Source organism: Notothenia rossii, assembly GCF_949606895.1.
Source record: "Notothenia rossii genome assembly, chromosome: 8".
NCBI classification, from domain to species: Eukaryota; Metazoa; Chordata; class Actinopteri; order Perciformes; family Nototheniidae; genus Notothenia; species Notothenia rossii.
Window position 1 is genome coordinate 14,474,227 of NC_136906.1, and position 23,311 is coordinate 14,497,537.

Below are 23,311 nucleotides of genomic sequence, written 5' to 3' on the forward strand. Positions count from 1 at the left end.
GTTGGTGGCAGGTCTTTGCTTCAGACAGCTGAGACCACATCCCTGAGGCCTTTTCTTCATGCTACCTAATCTATTAGCATTTATCATGACAACCTGCAAAATGTTTTAAAACTGCAGTGTAAGGTGTACAAAAGAGATGATTTTTGACCTCCGACTGGTGAAGATTATGGGGACTAACCTTCAGTCATAAATAAATAGTCCAGCTATTCAGTGTTAGCTGTGTCACTCTGCCCTAAGGTCTATGACGTTTTCAATGTATTTAATGAAATAACCCTACCATATTTCCCTCCCAAAACAAAAAAGCATTTGAAACAAACTATATAAATTAGAAAATGTATTTGAACTTAATCTCATAAATCTGTAAATACGTTCAATAGTTCTCAGTATCAAATCCATTTTCTCTTGTGTTATTTTTAACACAACCAAGACTTTAGGAGGGTAACAATAGGCTTAATCAAGTTATTCCATGGGACATAAATGAGGTGGTGCTCTGTATACATTTTAAATGTTTCAAAGGGTCCTTGGTAAAAAAAAATCTTAATTATGCAACAAAAGTATTATCTGGTCTTGCACAGTTAAACACAAAAAAAGACAAGACGTTTGGTAAAAGACAATATTTTTATTTTGACAGGCCTATTATTAGAGAATACAGATGTTTATTTCACTGAGAACTTCTTAAGGCTTCCCAAAATGTGAATATTGGCCTAGTCAAACGATTAATCAAACATTTTCCTACACATTCACTACTATAAAAACATTTTAAAAATCAAATAGTTTTTCTCAGATAACAGAAACCAAATGAAAATGCAGCCCCATTCCCAAAACTGGGTGCACTGTCCCCCAAGTGATAGCCAGTCCCAAAGTAGTACATGTTTGAGAACAGATTTTCTGGAGACCAACCGAGCCTAGCCCAACAACATTTCATAAAAAAAGTCAGTTGTATTTCGTCTCATTCTGTCTGCTGCCTTGCGAGAGGAAGTCCTTAACATTGTCCACAACACAGCATGAACAAACAAGACCTGGGTGTGGTTTATGTACAGAAACAGACATGTAGCAAGGGCAAGTTTGAAAATACTATACAACAGTTTTGTGTAGCAGAAAGGACAACTTCTTCTGCATGAAAATCTGTTGAGACAACAGGACAAGTGTCAAAGAAGCAGTCGCTGTGTCTCGCAGGCGGGAAAGCTTGGTTGTGTTGAAAAGGAAAATGGTGAACAATGCAGTGGATTAAATGAGGCCTCCCGTCTGTTGTTGAAACACGTCAATTGTATCTTCATCTTCCATTTCCAACTGTTAAGAGAAAAAGTTTTATAAACATGAGTCATGACTTTGATTAGCCTAAATTTGGGTGCAACCTCTTTCCCACACAATACTGGCTGCAGGCATGATGTGCTTTTGTACACTAACCCTGAAGCAGGACACTGGTTACCTCGAAAAAAGGCCAATGAGCTTATTCTATTGGGTTTTGGAATTATTCAAAAAACAAGAAAATACATTCTGTTGTTAACCATCATTAAATTATACTTACAGCAGGGTGTTTTTCAGCAAGCTCTTCCATAAAATAACTTTCACTGACCTTATAGGAAACCAGAATCGCAAACATGCTAACTAATATCCGTGTTTTTCAACGCTGAGAATATTCTATGTAAAAACTTAAATGTGTTGTTTGCATAGCCAAAATGGTACCATCGCAGTGAAAATGAAACTTTGTTTTAGGCTTTGATAACCATAGTGTGCAGAGCAAGGCTTCCACATCGTTTTAATAAAATGCCATAACATAGAAGTTGTGTCTCCTCAACACAAGTTGGAGAACACAGCAACTCAAATTAAGTTTGGTGTGTTCTGACAGCCTGAGGCATCTAGATGCTTTCCATGTCAGTGTATCCGCAAAAATGATAACACAAAGATCTGGTGTGTGTCGGCTTTCAGCCTACAGACATTCCTACAACATACTGCTCACTGAGGGGGGATCTCATGCCCATTTAACTTTTTAAACTGTTTACATTTCCATCCATTTATGAATATTTCCAAAAGAATGTCTGAGATGTGCATATTTGCTTGATAAGGAAGGCACAAATGCATGCAACCCGAGCTGGGTTTTGACCTATAGTTTTGACACATGGAAGCGTCTGAAGCATGTTCAAGCAAACAAGCTACACTAATTGTCTCAAGGCTTCACACTTACCTGCGATGGTGTGTCTGTTTCATTTATTGGCTGTCCATCAAATCTGAACCTGATTTGCCTCATGGACAGTCCCTGGAAACAAAACAAAAAAACACAAGAGGAAACACAGACAAGATCATTAAATAACAGTCATATATTATTAATACAAAAATGAAAAGGGGCATTATTTTTTTAATTAAGAAAAATTGATCACATAAAACATGTAGTTGAATTCTTAAAGTTGTTCTATTTATTATAATTGCTTAAAGCATGTGTTTCCTTGTTTAAGGTAAGCCTGCTGTAGTTTCAAAGCAGTAGAACAATATTGAGCTATACAATCTTTTTCAGTGAAACACAAATAAAGAAATAATGAAAAACATCTGTTCTCATCCTAGTTTTGAAAATGAGCTGCATGACTAACATGTCTCTTTTGCTTTGCTGGCAGTGGAAGGAATGGACATCATTGAGTTTCCAGAGAGCTGAACCCTCATTTGACTTTCAGATAAAGAGGATTGTCAGACTTTGCATTTCTTTTGATATTCTATTAACTTTTCAGATGCTTCAGAATATGAAAGTTATCAAACCCTAAGGATTGTTTTTGTAGCCATGCAATCAGAGTTGCTATCAACATTACAGAACAATTTTAGGAACCAAACTGGCACTCATCCCAACTGTTAATTAGAACAAGTGAGCATTCCTGCATATGATTACAGCAAGTACGGTGGTGAAGGACAACTTCAAATGATGATAACTGCTGATGGAAAAGATGAAGCAACTTTTGTGATTAAAATGGAGTTTCAGACAGACAGGTAGATAAGGGCATTTGGTTGGGGGCGGCGATGAGAGAAAGGTGAAGCCTTTAGGCTGTGTTCAGTTATTGAAGGAAGATGTGCATCAAAGAGACACAGAGCAGACCTGGATCATTGCTCATAAACAAAAACCAATAACTCTTTCAGAAAAAAAAACAGACTAGAAACATTACCATGAGGAATCCCGTGTTAGTGAGAACCATCTGGCTTTTATTTTAGGTATGACCTTTAACCACACAGCATAGTCGCTAGATGCTGTATATGATCTGTCTCATGGACACAACCTCGATTCGATGGACACTATTAAGTATCCTGTATAACAATAGTTCTTTCACTGCATGAATGAGTGATACGTGTGAAAAGGCTGAACATAAATAACTCTTATCTTAGCTTTTTTTGTATTTAAACAAGATTAAACATCTGCATACATCAATGATGTTGCTTTGATAAGTCTTAACAATGGCCAAAAAAAAAATTGCATTTCATAATATGGAAAACAGATATTTACATATCTAATATTGGCTGCATTATATTTAGCTGTGCCAGTCACAGTTCCCCAGGTTTGTGCATACTGAATGACTGAATAGTACACTTAAATGGTAGGCAGCCAGTGAAAAAGGCCAATTAGGAGAGAGCAGGATTTATGTCAAGAATTTGCAAGAGGGACTGTATCATTTACCCAACACATTGTTCCAAAAATCCACACGAGAGGATGTATTACATGAAGTAGGTGTGAATATTAGTCCAGGTGCTACAGCTTTTCACCTCAAAAGGATTACAATTCCAAGGGGGATAGTTTCTACACATTACAGACAATGCAGTATTAAAACAAGAGCTCAGTTAAAAAGTAATTCAGAGGAACTCAAACCTTACCTAAGATATAATAATATATATTGGCTTTTTAATTAAGTGGTGTTTAAAATACCCACCTTTTATGCTTAACAGCCTAATTATAAAGGAAAGAAACGGACTGGATAGTAGATAATCGACTCCTGGAATATTTGTCTTTATGACGGATACTAAGCTAAACATGTGAGGGTAATTATATCAAAGCTATCTTTATAAGGATCAGAGACTTAAATGACCAAATGGCCGTGTACAAAAGAGAGAAATATTTATTCTTTACGAATACAGTATAACAGAAAATGATAGGCTATAAGTGCTGTACGAGGTGAAAATTGCAACGCACTAATTTGTGACCACTGGTTTAGGAAATAAACCTTTAACACCATCCTGAACAGCTATTGTTTTCTGTGCTGTTATTGTGTCATGCCCACCTGTCGATCACAGTAGGCCTTCATGAGTTTGATGAGCGGTGTGTGTCTTTTGATCTTGAACTGCACTATAGAGCCATCTTGACCTGCCACCTTCAGGTTTATGTGTTCGTTGCTCTCTGTCTTCACTGCTTCCTGAGGGATAAAGTCAGAGAAAGTAAACAATTAACACAGCCATGGAGTAAACAACAGCTGATTAATAAGACAATCAACAAAGATAATGATTTCACTATGTAATTAAGATCAGAATATTTACATTTTTCAAGAACTCTTGTCTCTCTTGTGATCAGCAACTGTCACCATTGTTTGCATTTAACAAATGAGAATCTGATTAATAAAATAAGATGAAGCCTCCAATGTTAACTGGTTAAATGAAAACAGGTGCTTACTTCAGAGTGGCTGCATTTTTCCTTTTTTTCCTTTCATTTACTGAGGCAAATGTTCCCTCTGTTTACATTTTGTCTCAATCAGTTACCCACAGGCTAATAAAAGTATTGATATATATAGAAATAAATAATGTACATCAGTTGTAATGGCATAATGCTGTAACACTGCTTCAAACTTCCTGCCATTTGCACAAATGGACACATAGGATTTAAATGATGAGCCACTCAATCTCTCTCGCTCTTTTTCATCGCACACACACACACACACACACACACACACACACACACACACACACACACACACACACACACACACACACACACACACACACACACACACACACACACACACACACACACACTTAACACCAGCTGGTCGGCTGTGAAATGCGCGCCTCTGGATGCGCGTTCACAAACCTTCCGGTCTATCAAAGTAGGTACAGCTGATAGTTGAATTTTAGCTCACAACTTTACTAAGGTAAAACAGAACATGTGAAAAATGTCCCCTTTTTTCTATTGGCCCCTATGCCACATATCTAGCAAAATATTTTTGGAAAAATGTAAAAAACACTTACCTTTGGTTTTTCATCAGCCATGGTCAGTCTTTTGGCGCTTCTCTACGCTGCCACACAAAGAATACGGGTACGCGCACGTGCTCGTTTCCGGTTAAAATATTCGAATGGAACGTGCGCGGTCACGAGCAAGTGCGCGTCCACAGCCCCGGGCTCTGAATGGCTAACGGTGATCACATGGGTGAATGCGCGGTCTGGCCATGGGCGGGAGAGTCTCAATGCGCGTTACAGGGATACTCAGCACCACGTGCACGCGCACAGCGATGTTTTTCTTTTTGTTGTGCGGTTTGTTGGTTCAGTTATCCCACAACATGGACCCCACCACCACACTGACCTCTCATTAGTCCATCATGGTTCATTCATCTTAATCATAAAGGACATTATACTGAGAATGTTGTATTTGCACATTTCCCCGTCTTTTTAGCCCTATAAATCAGTGGCCATCTTGTTTTTTTACTGTCTGATGATGAAGATGGACCAAACTATGTCAAATAAATATCTTTACATACAATATACCTATATAGTTACACAAAGTTAAATCACAAATTGTGTTTGTGACAGAACACGGAGGATATATTTGTATGTTTGTTCGTGAATAACAAAAAAGAACCAAAACGACACCACAAGCAGAAAACACAGCAGATGGAAAAACAGGCAGGAGGAAGGCCACCTCTGCCGTGACGTAATACCACTTGCGCCGGGGGTCTTTCGGATGAATAACCGAGGCGCGTAAGCAGCACGGCACCTGTAGTTCATGGCGTGGAGTGTTTATAACTGAATAGTTTAGTTATTTACATTTCATTGGGTCGATAATACAGTTCCCTGATGGAGGAGTTGGACGTTGAGCCGGCCATCACTGTAAGTTTCTGCACGAGCTCAGTCTTCTCTCTTTCTTCCACTTGATAGCAATGCTAGCAAGCTAACTGTATCGCAACAACATTACTAAACGTCTGATCTAGATTAATGGGATATGATATAATGAATACAAAAACCCCACAACGTGTGTCAGGTCATTAAAGATTATTACAAAAAATACATACCTGTTAAAACTGTGGAACAAGGTGTCAAAGAAGCAAGAGCAAAGATGACAGTGATAGAAGCTAGTTAGTTATTTGATAACATAAGAACACATTTGAAGCACTTTACTAAAGCATTTCTACTTTCTGTTACTTTCTACTTCCTTACCATCACATTTCAGAAGAAACCGTTTGTACTGCATTTATCTGACAGCTGTAGTTACAAGTTCCTTTCCATTCATATTAGCTAAACAAAATATAATCATACAAAAAATAAACTTGCCAGCTGCAACAGTAAAGTAATAAACTTCATGAAATAATAGGTTAGTTAACACAATATGTTGTTTCTTTAATCTTGTATTGTATATTGTAACCATCTTTACTACTCTAGATTTTGCAGGTTTGATTCATTAACTGATAATCAATAATAAATAAATACAATCAAGTTAAAGTTGATAATTTGGAAATGTCCCTCCAATGTGCAGAATTGTGGCTGAGACACATATAGGTTTTATAATGCCTGTGCTAGCCTAATGTCCAACTGTCCAACAATAAAGAATCATGCATTGGAGAGGAATTTCATGTTTTAAAAAACCAAGAACAAAACACAGTTTAAGTTCTTATTTAATATATTGATCACCTGTTTCAGTCTAATGACTTTGTCTCCCCTTTAAAATACAGAATATTCCTGCAGCCAGTGATGGGAAGCACTTGGGATTTGCCTGGGGTCCAGGTGATATCCTTGCGTATGAGACCCTTTACAAAGCATCATCAGGTATGTGTAGGCACTAAGACAAGCCTGTCTGTATGTTGTCTCTCTCTCTTACCTAATATCAGTCAGTTATTGATGATCCACTCTGTATTTTCAGGTGCCAAAGGATCAGGCTGCTCCTTCATCCATGAGGTCAGGAAAGATGAGGACATATATTCCCCCATTTTACGGAAACTCTTCAATGAGTCACATCACATCTTTGTTGGCCTGCAGACAATTAAAGAAGACCTCCCTAGCAAGAACAAAAAACCCCAGTAAGGCCAACTGATGGCTCCTTCCTGGGCATGTCACTCTGTAACGTTTCTCAACAAATTAAAGCTTTGTTACGAAAAGGCAGATAGGCACCTGCAGAAATGTTTCATTCAATGATTTGTCTCTGTCTTCCTCCTTAGATTTGTCAGCATCAGTAAAAACTATAGATCTGTGATACGAGCCTGTATGGAGGAGCTTCAGCAAGTTGCAGGTCCGAATTTTATAATATAATACCAGCATCTTAGTCTTTAATGTAATTACTCAGGAAATATATAATTTGCATTTCTCTCTTTTCTGCAGTTTCCACAAAAGATGTAAAAGTGGCCATGCAATATGGAAATCAGGTATGTACCACTGCTGTATGGGTATCTGTGCCATAACCTGCAAATACATGACATCCTTATGTGTAAAGTAAACTAATAATGCACATACAGGATTCCATACTGGATACTGTAAATGTCAATATGCCTTGACTTATATGCTCTTTGTTTTTTTCATAAAACATGTCTTCTAATAAAAGTGTCAACAAATAAATGGAAATGAATTCATTTAGAATTAGCTACAATAAGTCAATGTTAAGGTGCAGCGGAATAAATAAATATAATTTTCATTGAAATGTTGACTAATGTTCTTTTTCCATTGACACAGTCCTAATGTCAGCTTCTGTTTGGTGTTGCAGGTGTCCATTCTGTTGGCCATAGAGCTGATCTGGAATCTGGCTGAAGTGCTGTTCATTGATTCTGCTCCAGGTTAGAGTTTTTTTTAGTTGTTGTACTTAATCTACCTTTGTATCCTTTGTAATACATTTTATAATGTGATTTTGTGTGTGTGTGTGTGTTCAGCGGGTTCCCTGTTGCTCCACCTACTCGACTGGGTAAGGTTACACAAGGCTGATGTGGATGAAAAGGCCAGAGAAGTGCTGCAGAGTGAGAGCCCTGCTGAGCACAAAGACTACTGGGATGTGGTAGGTGCAGAGCAAACACACATACACATTTCTGTCTTTAGAAACTAGGCCAGTCACACGCAAACTACAGTGCTGATTTCTTTGTGTGAAATCTCAGTTATCAATTGTTTTATATCTGTGCTGTGCAGGTGCTGAGTTACGTGATGCAGGGCAGGTTGGAAGAATCCAGACATATGTTGGTGAAGCAGGCCACCCTACACCCTGCCCCCAGGAGCATGTACAAGCTGATGGACACTCTGCTCAGCAAGATGCCCTCCTACAATGTAAGACCCTCTTTCATTGGTTTCTGTTATGTGTAGCTTGTTGATATTCATATTAATGATTTGCTGCTAATTCATTTCTTTATTTCTCAAGAAGAGGTGCACTCAACTGTTGGTTGGTTCTTTTTAATAAGCACACGTCACACCTACATGTGTAATTCAATTCTGCAGAATGACACTTTGATTAACGGCATTAACAAGCCATTATTTGACCAAACAATGTGCTGCTGCTTCTGACATATCATCTTTTGTGTCTGTATTTTGCTCATGCAGTGGGTAAAACAAAATCCAATCTAATCGTACCTTCCTGACACATCAGTTTCTGACAGGCCCTGCTTAGTAATAATAATGATGCATTTTATTTATGGGCGCCTTTCAAAGCTCTCAAGGACACCTTACAGAGCATAATTAAAGACAAGCAACAAAGAAGATCACACAGTAATACAAGACTTAAAAACAAAGACTTAAAAACAACAATCAGTTTAGAAAAATTATTAAGATATTGAATATGCCAGTTTTAAAAAGGTGTGTTTTTTTTTTTTGCTTCACTGATATGATGCAAACGTACCAGTAATGTTCATACAAGCCAGGCAGGAATTTAGCACAATTTCTTGCTCTAAAACCAACCAATTGAACTCTCTGATAATCAACAGCCTGGAGGCAACCAGACGCTGACAGAGTATGATGTGAAGTGGAGGCACTGGCATGAGGAGGTGGACCGCTGCCTGCAGGACAATTCATTCGCCAGCAACAAACATCTGGAGATCATCTGCAGGGTCAGTGACTTCGGTCAGCTCGAGCTGCTGTCCATTTACTTCTTACATGTACAAAATATGCAAAATGACCTGAATCTTTGTTAAACTGTTGACAACGAGATGTCCTGATTAAGGCTTAATCATTGAATGAGTCGCATCGATATCACAGTTACTTCTTTTTATTTTTGTTTATTTTTGACTAAATTCTAGATCCTAGTTGGGGATGAAGACACGTTGCTGGAGCACAAGGAGCTCCTGGGCACCTGGTATCACTTCTTGGTCACGAGACTACTCTTCAGCCACCCTACAGTCCAACCCACAGAGTTACACTACTATGCACAGGTAACCTACACTAACCGCTTCAACACCGCTCAGCTTTTATCTTCACTGTTTCTTTATCCCTGCTATTTAATGTGTGTGTGTGTGTTTGTTTTTGTGTTTTTGTGCAGTCCTGCATGACAATGTTTCTGGACTCGAGGAGCGTCCCTGAACCCCTGGACAACATTTTGCTGGCTGCGTTTGAGTTTGACATCCACCAAGTCATCAAGGAGTGCAGGTAACATGCAGAATAATATCAATATATATATAAAATCAAATCTACAGTACATGAAAGCAGGTTCAATCCTACTGTTTCATGTATTGTCTTTCACTCTTTTCTAACGTTTCCACCACGTGTCTCTTCAGCATTGCTCTCAACAACTGGTGGTTTGTGGCCCATTTGACAGATCTGTTGGATCATTGCAAACTCCTCCAGTCTCACAATGTGCAGTAAGACTTCTACTCTGTTTGTGCCTGCATATCATTTTAATCTGGAGAGAAATAGATTGCACTCTTTATCCATTTAACATTTTCCTTTCTGTGTGTTCAGTTTTGGATCCAACTTGCGAGAGTTTCTCCTGCTAGAATACGCTTCTGGTCTCTTCACTCATCACAGGTATGGTTATCGAAGTACTATAATTATCCTTATGGTATAGAAGTAATGTTAAGTGGTGTATTTAACTACTCAGGTTAACGGTACGTCCACACAGCGGCGTTAAAAAAATCTTCCAACACTTCTGCCCATTCACTTTGAATGGGGTGATGTCACTTTGCCTCACTTTTCGCCGAACTGCATTGTGGGAAGCAAAGCGGAGATTTCCAGGCATCTAAGGATTCAAAAGTTGAGCAATGTTCAACTTTTGAATCTTCTGAAGCTTTCGGTGGAAGAGTCAGCCAATCAAATCACATGCCAGTACAAGCTCTAGCCAATCAAACGGCTGCTTGTGTGTCGGGCGGGAGATTCATGTGATTGGTTGTTGGTCGAGCTTCAGACACACCCGGCAAGCTTTTTCCAAAGCCGCTGTGTGGACGTACCGTAACTCAAAGTAAGCAAACATGTTCAGTCTCTATACATTAGCGTTTGGATCTGCAAATTATGATTATGATTAATGCTAACTAATTGACTCTTTAGTTTAGTCTAGAGGTTGTCAGCACTGTTGAAACACCAGACATCAGCATGGTGTTCATTTGACTTGATTCTACAAATGTCTCCACTTAAAGGATGTTTATGTGTTTGTTTAGTCTTTGGCAGTTGGCCGTGGATTACTTCGACCACTGCCCAGATTTAGGCCGGGTGTACCTGGAGCTGCAGATTGAGCGCGTTCCTTTAAACACGGAGCGCAAAGCCCTCAAGGTGCTCAGGATCTGCGAGCAGAGGCAAATGTCAGAGCAAGGTAGCACTTTCTTCCTCTTATATACACCTGCCTTTCACAAAAACAGACATTAAATGTGTTCCTGCCAATGCAGTTAGGACTTAAACCTTTAACTTCCTGTCCTCATCCAGTGCGGAGCATCTGTAAGATCATGGCTATGCGAGCCCTGAAGAACAACAGGCTGGGCTCGGCTCTCTCCTGGAGCATCAGGGCCAAAGATGCTGCCTTCGCCACCCTCATCTCAGAGAGGTTAGTTTCTCAATTCATCAAGATGCCATTAAAGGTTCTTCCCCTCATCAGAGAGTTGTTTGTCTTTTCCTCTTCTACACCATGGACTCTGAACAACAAGCTTTCTGGAGATTCCTAACTCTGTGATATCAAACGAGTGCATGCTTTTATATCCTCCGCCACTTTGTGATTAGATTCATCTTGTGGGATGATATTTCTTTGACTGATAACACCTACAGCGAAGAAAAGCTGCCCTGTTTCAGTTGTTAAGTTTGTCAGCTAGCCATTATTGGGCCGTTATCTTGTATTCTGGAGAGACCTTTGACATAAGTGAAGCGTAAATAATTAGAAATGATTTGTTTCAAGTGTCAAATAAATTGTATTTGGCTGGTCTCTCTTTGTCATGAGGTGGTTTCTAAAGTGTCTCCGTGTGTGTGTCAGGTTTCTACAGGATTATTGCGCCAGAGGGACATTCTCTGATCTGGATCTGATCGACAACTTGGGTCCAGCAATGCTGCTCAGCGACAGGCTCACTTTCCTTGGTACGAACTAGAAACGCGCACACACACACACACACACACACACACACACACACACACACACACACACACACACACACACACACACACACACACACACACACACACACACACACACACACACACACACACACACACACACACACACACACACACACACACACACACACACACACACACACACACACACACACCAGCATTTGCAGCGCTGCTCAACTTGTGACTCACAAGTTAGATTCACACGTGAAGTGAAGGGACATTCAGTCAGGGCAGATTTTCTCCTGTAAAGTTTCCCTTAAAGTATTTTCTCGGACATCACATGAGACTCATACACAGAGACATGTGTGCACACCCAGATATAAATAAAGCTATGTACAGCTTAATCCAACAGCATGTGACCGTGTGATCTACTGGAAAAACATCTGTGAAAATGGATAAACCATTTGTAAAAGAGAACAGTAAATATAAAGAAATTACTTATAGATTATGACAAAATCTATGTTTTAATAATACAAATGAATTATACAGGGGACATCATTTAAATGTGTTCTAAGTGTTTAATTGCTGAAAAAAGCCCATACACAGTCAGTGATGTCTGAAACACTGCGAGAGGAGCAGAGATGAACAAGAGTTTAGTAAAAGCAGATTATATGTCATTTAATTTCAAACCTTTATTTATCCAGATTGTCCATGATTATAGATCTCTTTTTCAAGGGAGACCTGCTGCATTTAGGTTCCACATAAACAATAAAGGACATCATACAACATATTTACAAGCTACATTTACATATTTATAGACATTTACAAATACCCATAGTTTCAAAGAGCATTTCACTCGGACTTGCTTTAAAAACATTCAGAGGAATAAAATTGATCAGTTTCAATTTTAGCTGTAGATTTTTCCAAGCAAGTGGAGCTGCGTACATAAAAGCTGTCTTACCTAAGACAGTCCTTGCTCTTGGCACATGTAACAAGACTACATCATGAGATCTCAGACAATAGCTGCTTGCAACTCTCTGTGTTATCAGAAAGCAGATATAATACGGGAGTTTACCCAACATGGCTTTATAAATAAACTTGTACCAATGACTGAGCCTCTTTACAGTAAGTGATGGCAAACCTGCCTTGGCATACAGGGTACAGTGATGAGTAAGTGCTTTACAATTAGTGACAAATCTCAGTGCGCTGTGGCATCTAACTTGTTCAGGCAATAGGCAGGTGCATTCATATAGATCAAATCACCATAGTCCAGCAGATGTAAAAAGGTCACAGTGACTAGCCTTTTCCTGGCCTCAAGCGAGAAACAGGACTTGTTCCTGTAGAAGAAACCTAGCCTAACCCTCAGCTTTTTAAGCAGATTAATGACCTGAAGTTTAAAAGTGAGACAATCATCAAGCCAGATACCTAGGTATTTATAACAGGTAACCACTTTGAGTACTTGTCCTTGCATAGTAACAATATCCAAATCAGGATCTGTAGTCTTTTTAGCTTTAGTAAAGAGCATTACCTTGGTTTTATCAACATTTAAAATAAGCTTAAGCTCAGAGAGCTGAATCTGAATAATGTTAAAAACAGCCTGTAAGTTAACACCAGCCTCCTTAATGGAGGTACCTGCACAGTACATCACGGTATCATCCGCATAAAAAGTAGCTTCATCCACATTTTCACCTAAACTGTTGATATATACGGAGAATAAAAGAGGACCTAAAACAGAACCTTGAGGAACACCATTAGCAATGTTTAACCACTCAGAAGACAGCCCATCAAAGTGAACACATTGGGACCTTTCAGAGAGGTAGTTCACAAACCACCCCACTGCATGGCTGGATATGCCAATACTGGCTAGCCTCTGCTTTAAGATGCGATGATCGACGGTGTCGAACGCTTTGGAAAGGTCAATAAATATATGTACATAAGAGTGTGAAGGATTCATGCAGAAGTTATTCAACTGCATTTTTATACCGTATGATAACATCTGCTGTTTGACAGCATTAGCTTAGTGGTATTACAAGTATTTACATGAGCAGGTCAGAAAACGGTCCTGTCTTTTCACTCCTAGGGAAGTACCGTGAGTTCCACCGGCTGTACGGAGAGAAGCGCTTCGGCGAGGCGGCCAAGCTGCTCCTCTCCCTGATGACGGCCAAGATCGCCCCCCGCAGCTTCTGGATGACCCTGCTGACCGACGCCCTGCCGCTGCTGGAGCAGAAAGAGGTCAGGCGCTGTGCACCCTGCACAGTAAACTGTTGATATGAATTCTTAACAATATAATCACATTGTTCCAGTTAGGATATATGATCAGTAACATTCAAATGCTAAACTGATATAAATATTTGCCCCATTTCTATTATTGTTTTGTCCTTTCTTTATACATATTGATAACATATCATATTTTGGAAGATGGAATCTGATCTGATGGAAGATTTAAAAAATCCCATATTCACCATATGGACATTTCCACAGAACATTTAGCCCGTTTTCCTTTGGAAACAGCCTACAAGATCTATTTATTATATCAAAAATAGTTTCAGTTATATTGAGCCCAGTCCTGTCTTAGTCATTCTGTTCTGCTGAGATCTGTGTTCATTACTCAATTCACTTCAAAGCCGTGTGTGTGAATGGATAACACACTTGGGTCTTATTCTGATCATGCATTTCCAATAACTAATCTCACGCGATCTTAGAAATTATCATGTCTTTTTTTGGTGAAATTTCATTTAATAACATTTAAGTTATCATGTTATATGGAAACAAATGAACAAAAAAGGAATTGTTCAGTCTTGATTAAAAGGTGTCTTTGTTTGTTGAATGTTAGGTGATCTTCTCGGCCGGCCAGACCTACGAGCTGATGTTCTGTCTGGAGGAGCTCACCTCCTCTCTGAGCTCCGTGGTTCCCGCCACAGACGGGACTATGCAGGTACGCCTCAATCCTGATCAGTGTTTAAAGAGAGACCAGCTGTTTAGTGTTGGTGTCAGCAGCTGCTTTTCTTAATAGTTGATTGGTGTCGATTTACATTTGGTGCAAAAAGATACTAATAACTAAGCAAGTTATTAACATGTGTGCCCTCTATATGAAGTGTAAACAAATATTTTAAGCCATTAAAAAAACTAAATTACCAAATGTTATAATATTTAAGTATTTTAATGTGAACTAGAATTGTCAAAGTTGTACTGGTAGATACTTGCCCAGACATATCTATTCCAGATGTATCAGAACAAATGGTGGCGTTCTTATCATATTAAATATGGTCTTTTGGGCACAAATGGCTTAGTGTTCATCCTTTCCACTTCAAGGTAAACTCCTACAGAATAATGAATTATTTGACAGTCTTAACTCTGGTGCTGTAAAGTTCATCTCGTCTATATGTTAAAGACACAAGCACACTTCTTAATGTGAGTGTTTTTGTCTTTTCAGGATGAAGACATAGAGCAGACCAAGGTGGAGCTCCTGAGACTTGCTCTGGCCAGGAACCTGGCCATGGCTATAGTCAAAGAGGGAACTGTGTCAACATGAATGATGCCATTTAAAAAAGAAACCTCTTATTATTCATTTTTGTATTGTATATAAAGTTTGAGTTATCAACATGTGCTCTTTGATAATAAAACCCTTTTCATGATGTACATACTTTTTTGACCCTTGGTTAATTATTTACCTCCGAACAGCAGACATCCATTGAAAGAAATATTTATTTTTCCATGTAGCGAACAAATGGCACATCATACAGTATGTACAGACCTAACTCTCCCAAAATCTACACGTCACATGTTCACATAACTGGTCATACAGCAAACATTAGGTACATTACAGACTATGTACATGAAACACTCACTTCTTCTGTACATGACGAGTTGAGGAGACCTAAGGGGGGGATCGGGGTGGAGCACAGATCAATTACCCCACTGCTGAAGACACACTAATCCGCCTGGTGACAGACTTCCCTTTCAAACTACAACATTTATATTCAGATTTTTCAGTTCACTTCATTTTCTAGGTTCAGTGATGCACTGAAATACTATAAACGGAACATAAAGTAATACATGTCAAAAATACTCCCAATACTTTCACCGGTAGATGAGTTAAGATCTGTAAATACACGACTAAAATATAACCACCGACTCCTTAAAGCATGACTGAAAAGCAGACAATCAAATCAGACCTTGAAAATGTAATCACATGACATAAAACAGGACTCAGTACCCTCAAATTTTAACGATATAATTAAAAATATCAAACCTCTTGTTTGCAGTTGTTTGCCATTACAGCAGATAATTAAACATGGTTGTCGACTTATCTGAAACATGGCAAAACTAATTATTATTGATCACACTAAGTTTCCTTATATATAATAAAATCTTGATGGCTGAAATTATTTTAAAACCTTTTACTAAACCGATGAATTGCCCAGTTTAACTCCATCTTAAGACATCTACTGGATCCCATATTCAAATGAATATATTCAAGTATATATTTTTTGTGTATTAAGAAAGTGCTTGGCGGAGGAGTAAATAAATAAAAACTGTTGTGTCTTAGGCTCTGGTAAATTGACGATAGATATGTTTTTGCTTTGATTTCGAACATGTAATGCCTGTAGAATAATGACTAGGATTAGGATTGGTTCCCTATAGGCTTTGCTTCCTAAATGCAATTCTGTCTGTCACAAGGCAACCAAACCCCCCCCAAAAAGCCTAGTTGTTTCGTTTGTTGCAGAGAGACCCTTTGTTGCTGGCAAAAAGCTGTTGACTGCATTTACTCTGAATAGCATGCAGCAGGAAATTGGTTACAATAATGTTTATTTTGGAGGGAAAATGATAAACAATCCAAAATTCTTTGGGACAGTGGCACCAACGGTACTTCCTCTAAATGGGGGACACTTTAATTTAGAGGTTAGTTTCTTTTAACAGTAATTTTGTTATGAAGCAATCCAACCCATCAGTCAGGGGCTTAGCTCTAATGCATGGAATATTTAGAGTTCATTAACATGTGTTGTAATCCTTTTGGGCAAAATCTAGTAAAATATTCATCTCAGGCCCTGTAAACAGCACTACTGTCCTACTTGCAAGTGCATATCTTTAGTTTGTTAGCCATCTGCAGGAAAGTATACGAGCACTGTATAAATACAACTCCAGTGTCTGCTGTTAGCTTCTCACTGCCGGTAATGACAATAGCGAGGGAAATGAACAACTATAAGGAATGTGCAGCTGAATTTCTCCGCCTTCCCCTCCTTCCTCTCTGGGATGGATGTGAATTCACAAACCCTTCATGGAGTACGACCCGCTCTCCCTGCCTAGAAGAAGCAGGCATCTTCGCTCCTATAGATGGCCCCAACTCTCCTGTGGGGGGAACTGGTTGACCTCTCCGACCTCGTTGCAAAGGCGGTCTCCGAGCGTGAACGCCAGTTTGAAGCGCAGACGCACCTTATCCTGTGAACACACACACACACACACACACACACACACACACACACACACACACACACACACACACACACACACACACACACACACACACACACACACACACACACACACACACACACACACACACACACACACACACACACACACACACACACACACACACACACACACACACACACACACACACACACACAGTTCTTTTAGTGTTATCCTTAAATCCTTCGTTACTTGTTCATTTATGTCCTCGAGTGTTAACGTGTCACCTACTTTTGTTGGGTTGGCCAGCAACATGATCTGGGTAATGGAGGCCGGTGGTAGGATCGGGTTGAATAGAGCCAGGTCTGTTCCTGATGGAGGCTGCAGCTTCACCTTCATTGACTGGTGGGGGATAAAAGGAGGAGTCAGCACAGAGTATTTAAACCTTTATTTATATGACGATTTCACAACTAGTGTGTTCTTGCTACGGGAAGGCGGGTAAAGAACAGACTTAAATGACCATAAGAAATATTAAGCTGATGAGCCTATTATTATCTGAGAATGCCTGCAGGCAGACATAAATACAGCATACGCTCAAACACTTCTTCTCATAGGCTAACTCCTGGCAGTTACAATGAAACAAACACATCACTGTCTGAGGAAGAAGTGTGTCTACCTTGGGCACAGCAGCTTGCAGTACCACATTTTGAACAGGCAGGGGGGCAGTATTGAGCGTTGAGACCACCATCACTAACACGTCAGTCCTGCCGGGGGGGCAGTTAGCTGCAAAGTTGAGGAGCATGCGAACACCGTCCTTATCGTAGGCCGTCACTGGCAGCACTTTACCTGAGGAGAGGCAGACATGAGATATTTAAAGAGTTTACATTCAGCTACATGTTTATTAATCATTTTTGAATCCCTCCCGTCCTTACTCGGTCTGATTGCCTCCAGAGGGATGTGCACGTTGCTCAGGGAGACGTCTGTGGCTCTGGCCGGGCTGCCGTGGAGGGGAGGGTGGCAGGGGGACAGAGAGCGGAACAGGGGGCTGCCCGGGGCCGAGCCCAGGCTCTGGACCTTAGCATGGGACAGAGCGGGAGAGCCCGGCACCGTACACTGGAGAAAAGAGGGTGAGGAGGAGGAGCCATGTCCAGCTATGAGGGGAGGCGCTGCTGCAGACATCCCGAAGCTGCTTCCTCTTGCTGCCATCAGCGAGGAACTGAAAACCACAATTTATAGATTGCTTTGAGACCTTAAAGTACTGTAGAACGGTCAAATAGAGCACCAACATTGCTTTAGTAGAACAAAGAAACACTGAAACATGGCAAAATGTCTACAAACAAGAGACAATTCTGTGGAAACGACTGTTTTTGCTTTCGTTCAAATTGTTATAAACCACTGTTTTTATTATTAAACATAACAACAGATAATGCTCATGAATCTGTACCTCTTATGATCTGAAAAGCCCATCATGGCCAGGTCCTGCAGGTTCTGCAGACTGTTTGTGGCTGCAGCGGGCTCAGACGGTGGTACCACAGGACCTGAACAAGCCGCACCGCCAAACATATCCAGACCTGAAGCTGAAGCCTGCAGAGGAGACGAGGAGACACAAGATAACTTACACCCTCCTTTCACATATGAACTAACAAGCTGTGGTTTGGTTCAAGTTGCTCACAAACCATTGTAGATGTACCTGCAAGGTAGTCCAGTGATTGGACAAATCGCTCAACTTGGGTTTCGATTGGCTGCTCAGAGAGATAGGGGGGTCGTTCAGTCCTGAAAAAAAAAGTACAGACATTTGTATCGTTAAAAGAGAGGGGACACTACAGGTGAATAGGATAAAACGAAAACCATATTTTTTGTATTAAACTACATGTTTAAATATGTAAATGAAGCATTATCTTATACTACATTTTGGTGGATCTGGGCTAAATCTACAAATCTAAAAAAACATCTTAGCGTACAGTATATTCTGGATGTTTTCTATCAACTAGAAAACATATCATCGCAGTCTTTCATGTCTGTCTGTAGAGTCGAGTGGAAGCTAGACTCGCTGTGGACTCAGAGTTTTCTTGCACGTGTCTGGTCTTTTTTCAGTTTTATCTAGCAGTGAAATCTTTGTGAATTGACCTGCTTGTGGAATCAAAGTTGTATGTGTTTTCTGAGCTCTACAACGGACCCAAAGTGTATTTTGTAAAACTACATCAGACAGACACATGTAGGCTATGACAAACAGCTAGAAGGCCTTTCTGAAGACACAGATAGAGAGCATGAAGCTTATTACCCACAATAAGTCACCATAGGGATATCATACCTAGAGACAGCAGCTCATCGTCGAGGAGAGAGAGTGACGTGCAGGCCATGTCGAGGGGGGGGTGGCTGGGGCTGCTGCTCTGGGAGCCGGCAAGACGTTTGGGAGGAGGAGGCAGGATGGGGATGGAGGAGATAATGGGACTGATGGAGACCAGATCTGAGGACTGGAAGTGAGGGGGGGCCGGTTGAGGAGGGCTGGGAGTGTCGAGGCCGTCGAGGTCGATCAGAGTCTCTGTGGTCTCTGCTGGAGGGAGAGTCATGCAGCTGCTGAATTAACTACACAATGGCCGGATTCATGGAGTTAAACATCTTGTTTTTATGTAGAATTATGTAAAACACTATTATAAATTGTCTCTCACCACTCTCACTGTGACCAGCTGTGGGTCGGGGATCCTCGCTGTCTCCGTTGACTGGCAGCCCCTCAACAATCTTCTTGTAGGAGTTTATGACCCTGGAGAGGTCATCGCTGGCCTGCAGGATGTCACCTGAGGAGCCAAAAGATACACAATTGAATGATAAATACCATCTACGTTTTTCCAAATAAAGGAAATACCAAACAAACAAACCTAAATTGGTGTCATTGTCCTCTGACTCGGTGGCCATTTTGAAAGCAGCGCGCCTCAGCTTGTCACACCGCTGGTAGAGTTCCTGGGAAGAAATACAAAATGTAAATGCAATATATGAAAAAGTAAGTGTAAGAGAATTGACCTTTGGGTTGTAAAGGACACTGAAAGACAACAGATCAAATGAACTGTGTGCCCGTTGAACATTCTTCCCCTGAAGGTTACCATCTTGTGTTTGTGAGAGGGCGAGGGAACCCACCTTTATGATGTCTTTGTCTGAGTCAGTGGAGTTGTCTTTGTTGTAGTGGGACAGCATCTCCGTCAGCAGCTTCACGTTAATGTTCACCTCGTCCAGAGTGTGTATGCGCTTTGTTACCTTGTGTACTCGAGCCTCATCCTGTGAAATATAAACAATACACAATGTTTTCTGTACTACACATAAAACATGGTCGTGTCATATATCAAAAATATTATAACTAATTTGGTTTAGCTTTGTAAGGGTAAAAGCCCCGCACTTTCAAAATACACACACAGAAAAGGTCCAACATTTATAATCACATACAAATGATTACTATAAAACAGTTTATGAAAAATAAAGTTTACAAAACCTTTTTGCCTGAAAGCTCTCACCTCTTTCACCATGTTTTTGATTAGTCTGTTTGCTTCCTGGAGATCCTCTGGGTTTTTACTTCGCAGAAGCTCAGCAAGCAGCTAAACACACACACAAACACACACTTACACACTTACAAATGTATTATATAGATATAAGAGCCCATGTATAATCTATCTAGTCCTGGAATAAAGGGTACTGCTTAGTTTTGGTGAGATGCCCCTTGATTTCTAGAGAATGTATTGCATTAAAAACTTAACTCAGGGTTGCTTTATAAGAGAAGCATTTCCGATAAAGTCTTTGGTTATTATGATCATTGATATTACAGATATTCAAATGTACCTAGTTCTGTTGTTTGTAGCTTTCATTATACTGCTAAAATACCACAAATTGTTTGTTTAGTTAAACAAAATAAAAGGAATGTATTCTCCAATACTCTTGCAAAATATTGTTTGCAAAAATAGACATTGCCATAGCTATAAAAACATATATAGGCTGTAGTTTGGTTTACAAAATGACAGGACAGATGTAGTTTTCCTTCACTCTCTCACCTTGCCCATGTCCTCGTTGTCGAACACAGGATGTTTGGGTCGTGTCGGAGGAGAGGGAATCAGAGTCCTGTCGAGGGGTAACTCCGGGTCGTTAGTGACGAGGCCTGGTGAGGAGAGAGAGGATATTGAGAAGTCCGTTCACATGCACATTTAATCATGTAAAGTCTCTGTTTCGCAACACACCCTGTCTTCTCAGCGTCTGGTAGGCTTCACTGATCTTAGTTTCATTAGGAAACGCCACGGTCCAGCTGTACAGCATCTCTACTATCTTCAACTTCACTTTCTCTGCTGCACTGTCGCCCATGTACTGGAAACAGGAAGTGATTCAAAAGAGGCTGGATGGTAGGACAAACAGTCAACCTACTTTTTATTTTTTCTATTTGTGGACCTTACCTTTGGGGACACAACTTTAATCAGCTCATTCAAAAATCTGTATTTTCCGACTTCATTATGAAACCTTCTCCCGCAGTTCTTCATACATGCCTCCAATACCTGGATACAAAATCATTTGGATTAGGAACAAACGTTGAGAAAAAAAGGTGTTTGTTGATATTAAGGTGAATGATGTCTTACTGTAAGAGCCTGAAGAGCCTCCCATTCTTGCGGTGAGTGGATTTTGTGAACAAGCAGAGGCACCGCTATCTGAGGACTAAGAAGAAATTCCCGATTAGAACCTTTTTTCTGGAGGTGATTGTTTTTTAAAAAGTTTTTTTAAAATATATCCCAGACATACCCTTCCAGTTCCTTGTTGATCTGATCACAGAAGCCTATTATGTACTCCCAGTCCTCCTGTCTGTTTGAAGGATGGGTGGCTTTATCTGTTAGAGAAAAACATTTTATTTATAATTTTTTCACAGGCAATATTATTTCAGATTATTACTTTTTACAAGAGAGACCTGAATACAAGGAAAACAAAGGGCAAAACAGTAACAACACAACTATACAAAATAACACATTTTAACAGGAATAACGAAAGTGTTGATGAGGCAGCATGACCACACAGCATTTCTGAATAGTCAGATATGAGGTTTGACAGCACAACAGTTTCACGGTTGGACACATGAACTCACACTAACCTACAGTAACTGGTGTGAACGAGGAGCTCTTTGTACACCTGAATGCACCTCACATCCTACTAAGAAAATATCTCCCTGTGAGTCTTGTGATCCACATAACAATGCAGCAATTGTTGTCTTTCTCCCTCTTTGTAATTACTGTTGTCATTGTATTAGCAGTGCAATGGAGAAGATCATAAATAAATACAAACCTTAATGAAGATGAAGACCCATGTTGGTTGCTTAAATATATATTGCCATGTCAAATAAAGGATTTTTTCCTTTTTATACAAAATGATTTTGGAAGACTTTGGACTTGAATTCAATATATTTTAGATACCAAATCCATCCATGCAACAAGCCATTCACAAAATGGAATATTTTGAAATAAATTACTTTACTATAAAGGCGCTAGAGTGGAGAAATATATATTTAAACATTTGGCTTTTAAATTACATTATAGCTGCATTATTCTAAATAAGCAGGAGTTTATTGTTACCTGCTTCGTCAGTCCAGCAAAAAGTGCATATGGAAATAAAAATATGGAACAGCTTTTCAGAATCTGACTGTAACAGGATGCATCTAACATTATATATCTCAATATACCATCATCATTGTATATTTATATGATGATATAAAAGGCAGTTTTGGTCATATCAGATATGTGCTTCTGGAAAATGAGCATCCTAAATCACACCCACAGAGGAGAGTTGACAAAGAGTAAATCTGGTGCCTCACAGCTCTGACTGGGACCTACAGATATAAACAATGATCTATCAGACAGCTGCCAGTATTAAAACTGTACCGAAGGAACCAAATCTGTCGAGCTTCTCGGAACAATCACTGAGCTGTCACTGGTAGATGATGTGAACCAGACATTGAATAAAAGGCTCTCCACCCATCATGATGCAGACAGCTGACTGTGAACAAGACCTCTCTATCAGCTGCACAGCGACTAACAGGCTCTGAGTTACCGGACTCACTACCCTTTCACACGGAGCAAGTCATCTAGCTAATTACCCACATTATTTAATTCATATATAATAGGATTGATCACTCACTGAGCCAAGATTCAAGCGACTCCCCTTCCTGGTACGCCATAGCACTGAAAACATCGCGTGACGTCACCAGCGTGTAGGCGAGAGCCAG

At 39.9% G+C, this 23,311-nt stretch overlaps 4 protein-coding genes across 6 annotated transcripts in view; 2 read left to right on the forward strand and 2 right to left on the reverse strand.

Annotated features, from left to right (window-relative positions):
* slc25a19 (solute carrier family 25 member 19) overlaps nt 1-23,311 on the forward strand; it is a 38,918-nt gene that overhangs the window by 4,193 nt on the left and 11,414 nt on the right. The gene's annotated exons all lie outside the window — the stretch shown is intronic.
* LOC307015740 (small ubiquitin-related modifier 2-like) lies at nt 600-5,366 on the reverse strand. Its single transcript, XM_079644540.1, has 4 exons — nt 5,209-5,366; nt 4,251-4,382; nt 2,186-2,257; nt 600-1,290 (listed from the first exon to the last, which is right to left on the reverse strand). The coding sequence occupies exons 1-4, from the start codon at nt 5,227-5,229 to the stop codon at nt 1,228-1,230; spliced, it is 288 nt and encodes a 95-aa protein (XP_079500666.1). The 5' UTR covers nt 5,230-5,366; the 3' UTR covers nt 600-1,227.
* Nucleotides 5,875-15,304, forward strand: nup85 (nucleoporin 85). The gene is made up of 19 exons (XM_079644539.1): nt 5,875-6,063; nt 6,903-6,996; nt 7,091-7,247; nt 7,386-7,456; nt 7,546-7,589; nt 7,925-7,994; nt 8,088-8,209; nt 8,338-8,472; nt 9,123-9,245; nt 9,435-9,566; nt 9,674-9,780; nt 9,909-9,992; nt 10,093-10,158; nt 10,785-10,936; nt 11,047-11,164; nt 11,585-11,685; nt 13,742-13,893; nt 14,495-14,596; nt 15,095-15,304. The coding sequence occupies exons 1-19, from the start codon at nt 6,031-6,033 to the stop codon at nt 15,191-15,193; spliced, it is 1,962 nt and encodes a 653-aa protein (XP_079500665.1). The 5' UTR covers nt 5,875-6,030; the 3' UTR covers nt 15,194-15,304.
* On the reverse strand, nt 15,349-23,289 carry gga3b (golgi associated, gamma adaptin ear containing, ARF binding protein 3b). Of its 3 annotated transcripts, none has more exons than XM_079644538.1 (17): nt 23,224-23,289; nt 21,841-21,925; nt 21,681-21,756; nt 21,501-21,599; nt 21,291-21,414; nt 21,108-21,211; nt 20,577-20,657; nt 20,206-20,343; nt 19,950-20,031; nt 19,743-19,868; nt 19,385-19,624; nt 18,764-18,846; nt 18,518-18,657; nt 18,006-18,289; nt 17,750-17,919; nt 17,365-17,475; nt 15,349-17,100 (listed from the first exon to the last, which is right to left on the reverse strand). In XM_079644538.1, exons 1-17 carry the CDS (start codon nt 23,261-23,263, stop codon nt 16,990-16,992), a joined length of 2,094 nt encoding a protein of 697 aa, XP_079500664.1. In that variant the 5' UTR covers nt 23,264-23,289; the 3' UTR covers nt 15,349-16,989. The 3 variants fall into 3 exon arrangements, with proteins under 3 accessions (XP_079500664.1, XP_079500662.1, XP_079500663.1); XM_079644536.1 differs by having other exon boundaries at nt 19,385-19,627; XM_079644537.1 differs by lacking the exon at nt 23,224-23,289 and adding an exon at nt 22,662-23,139 and having other exon boundaries at nt 19,385-19,627.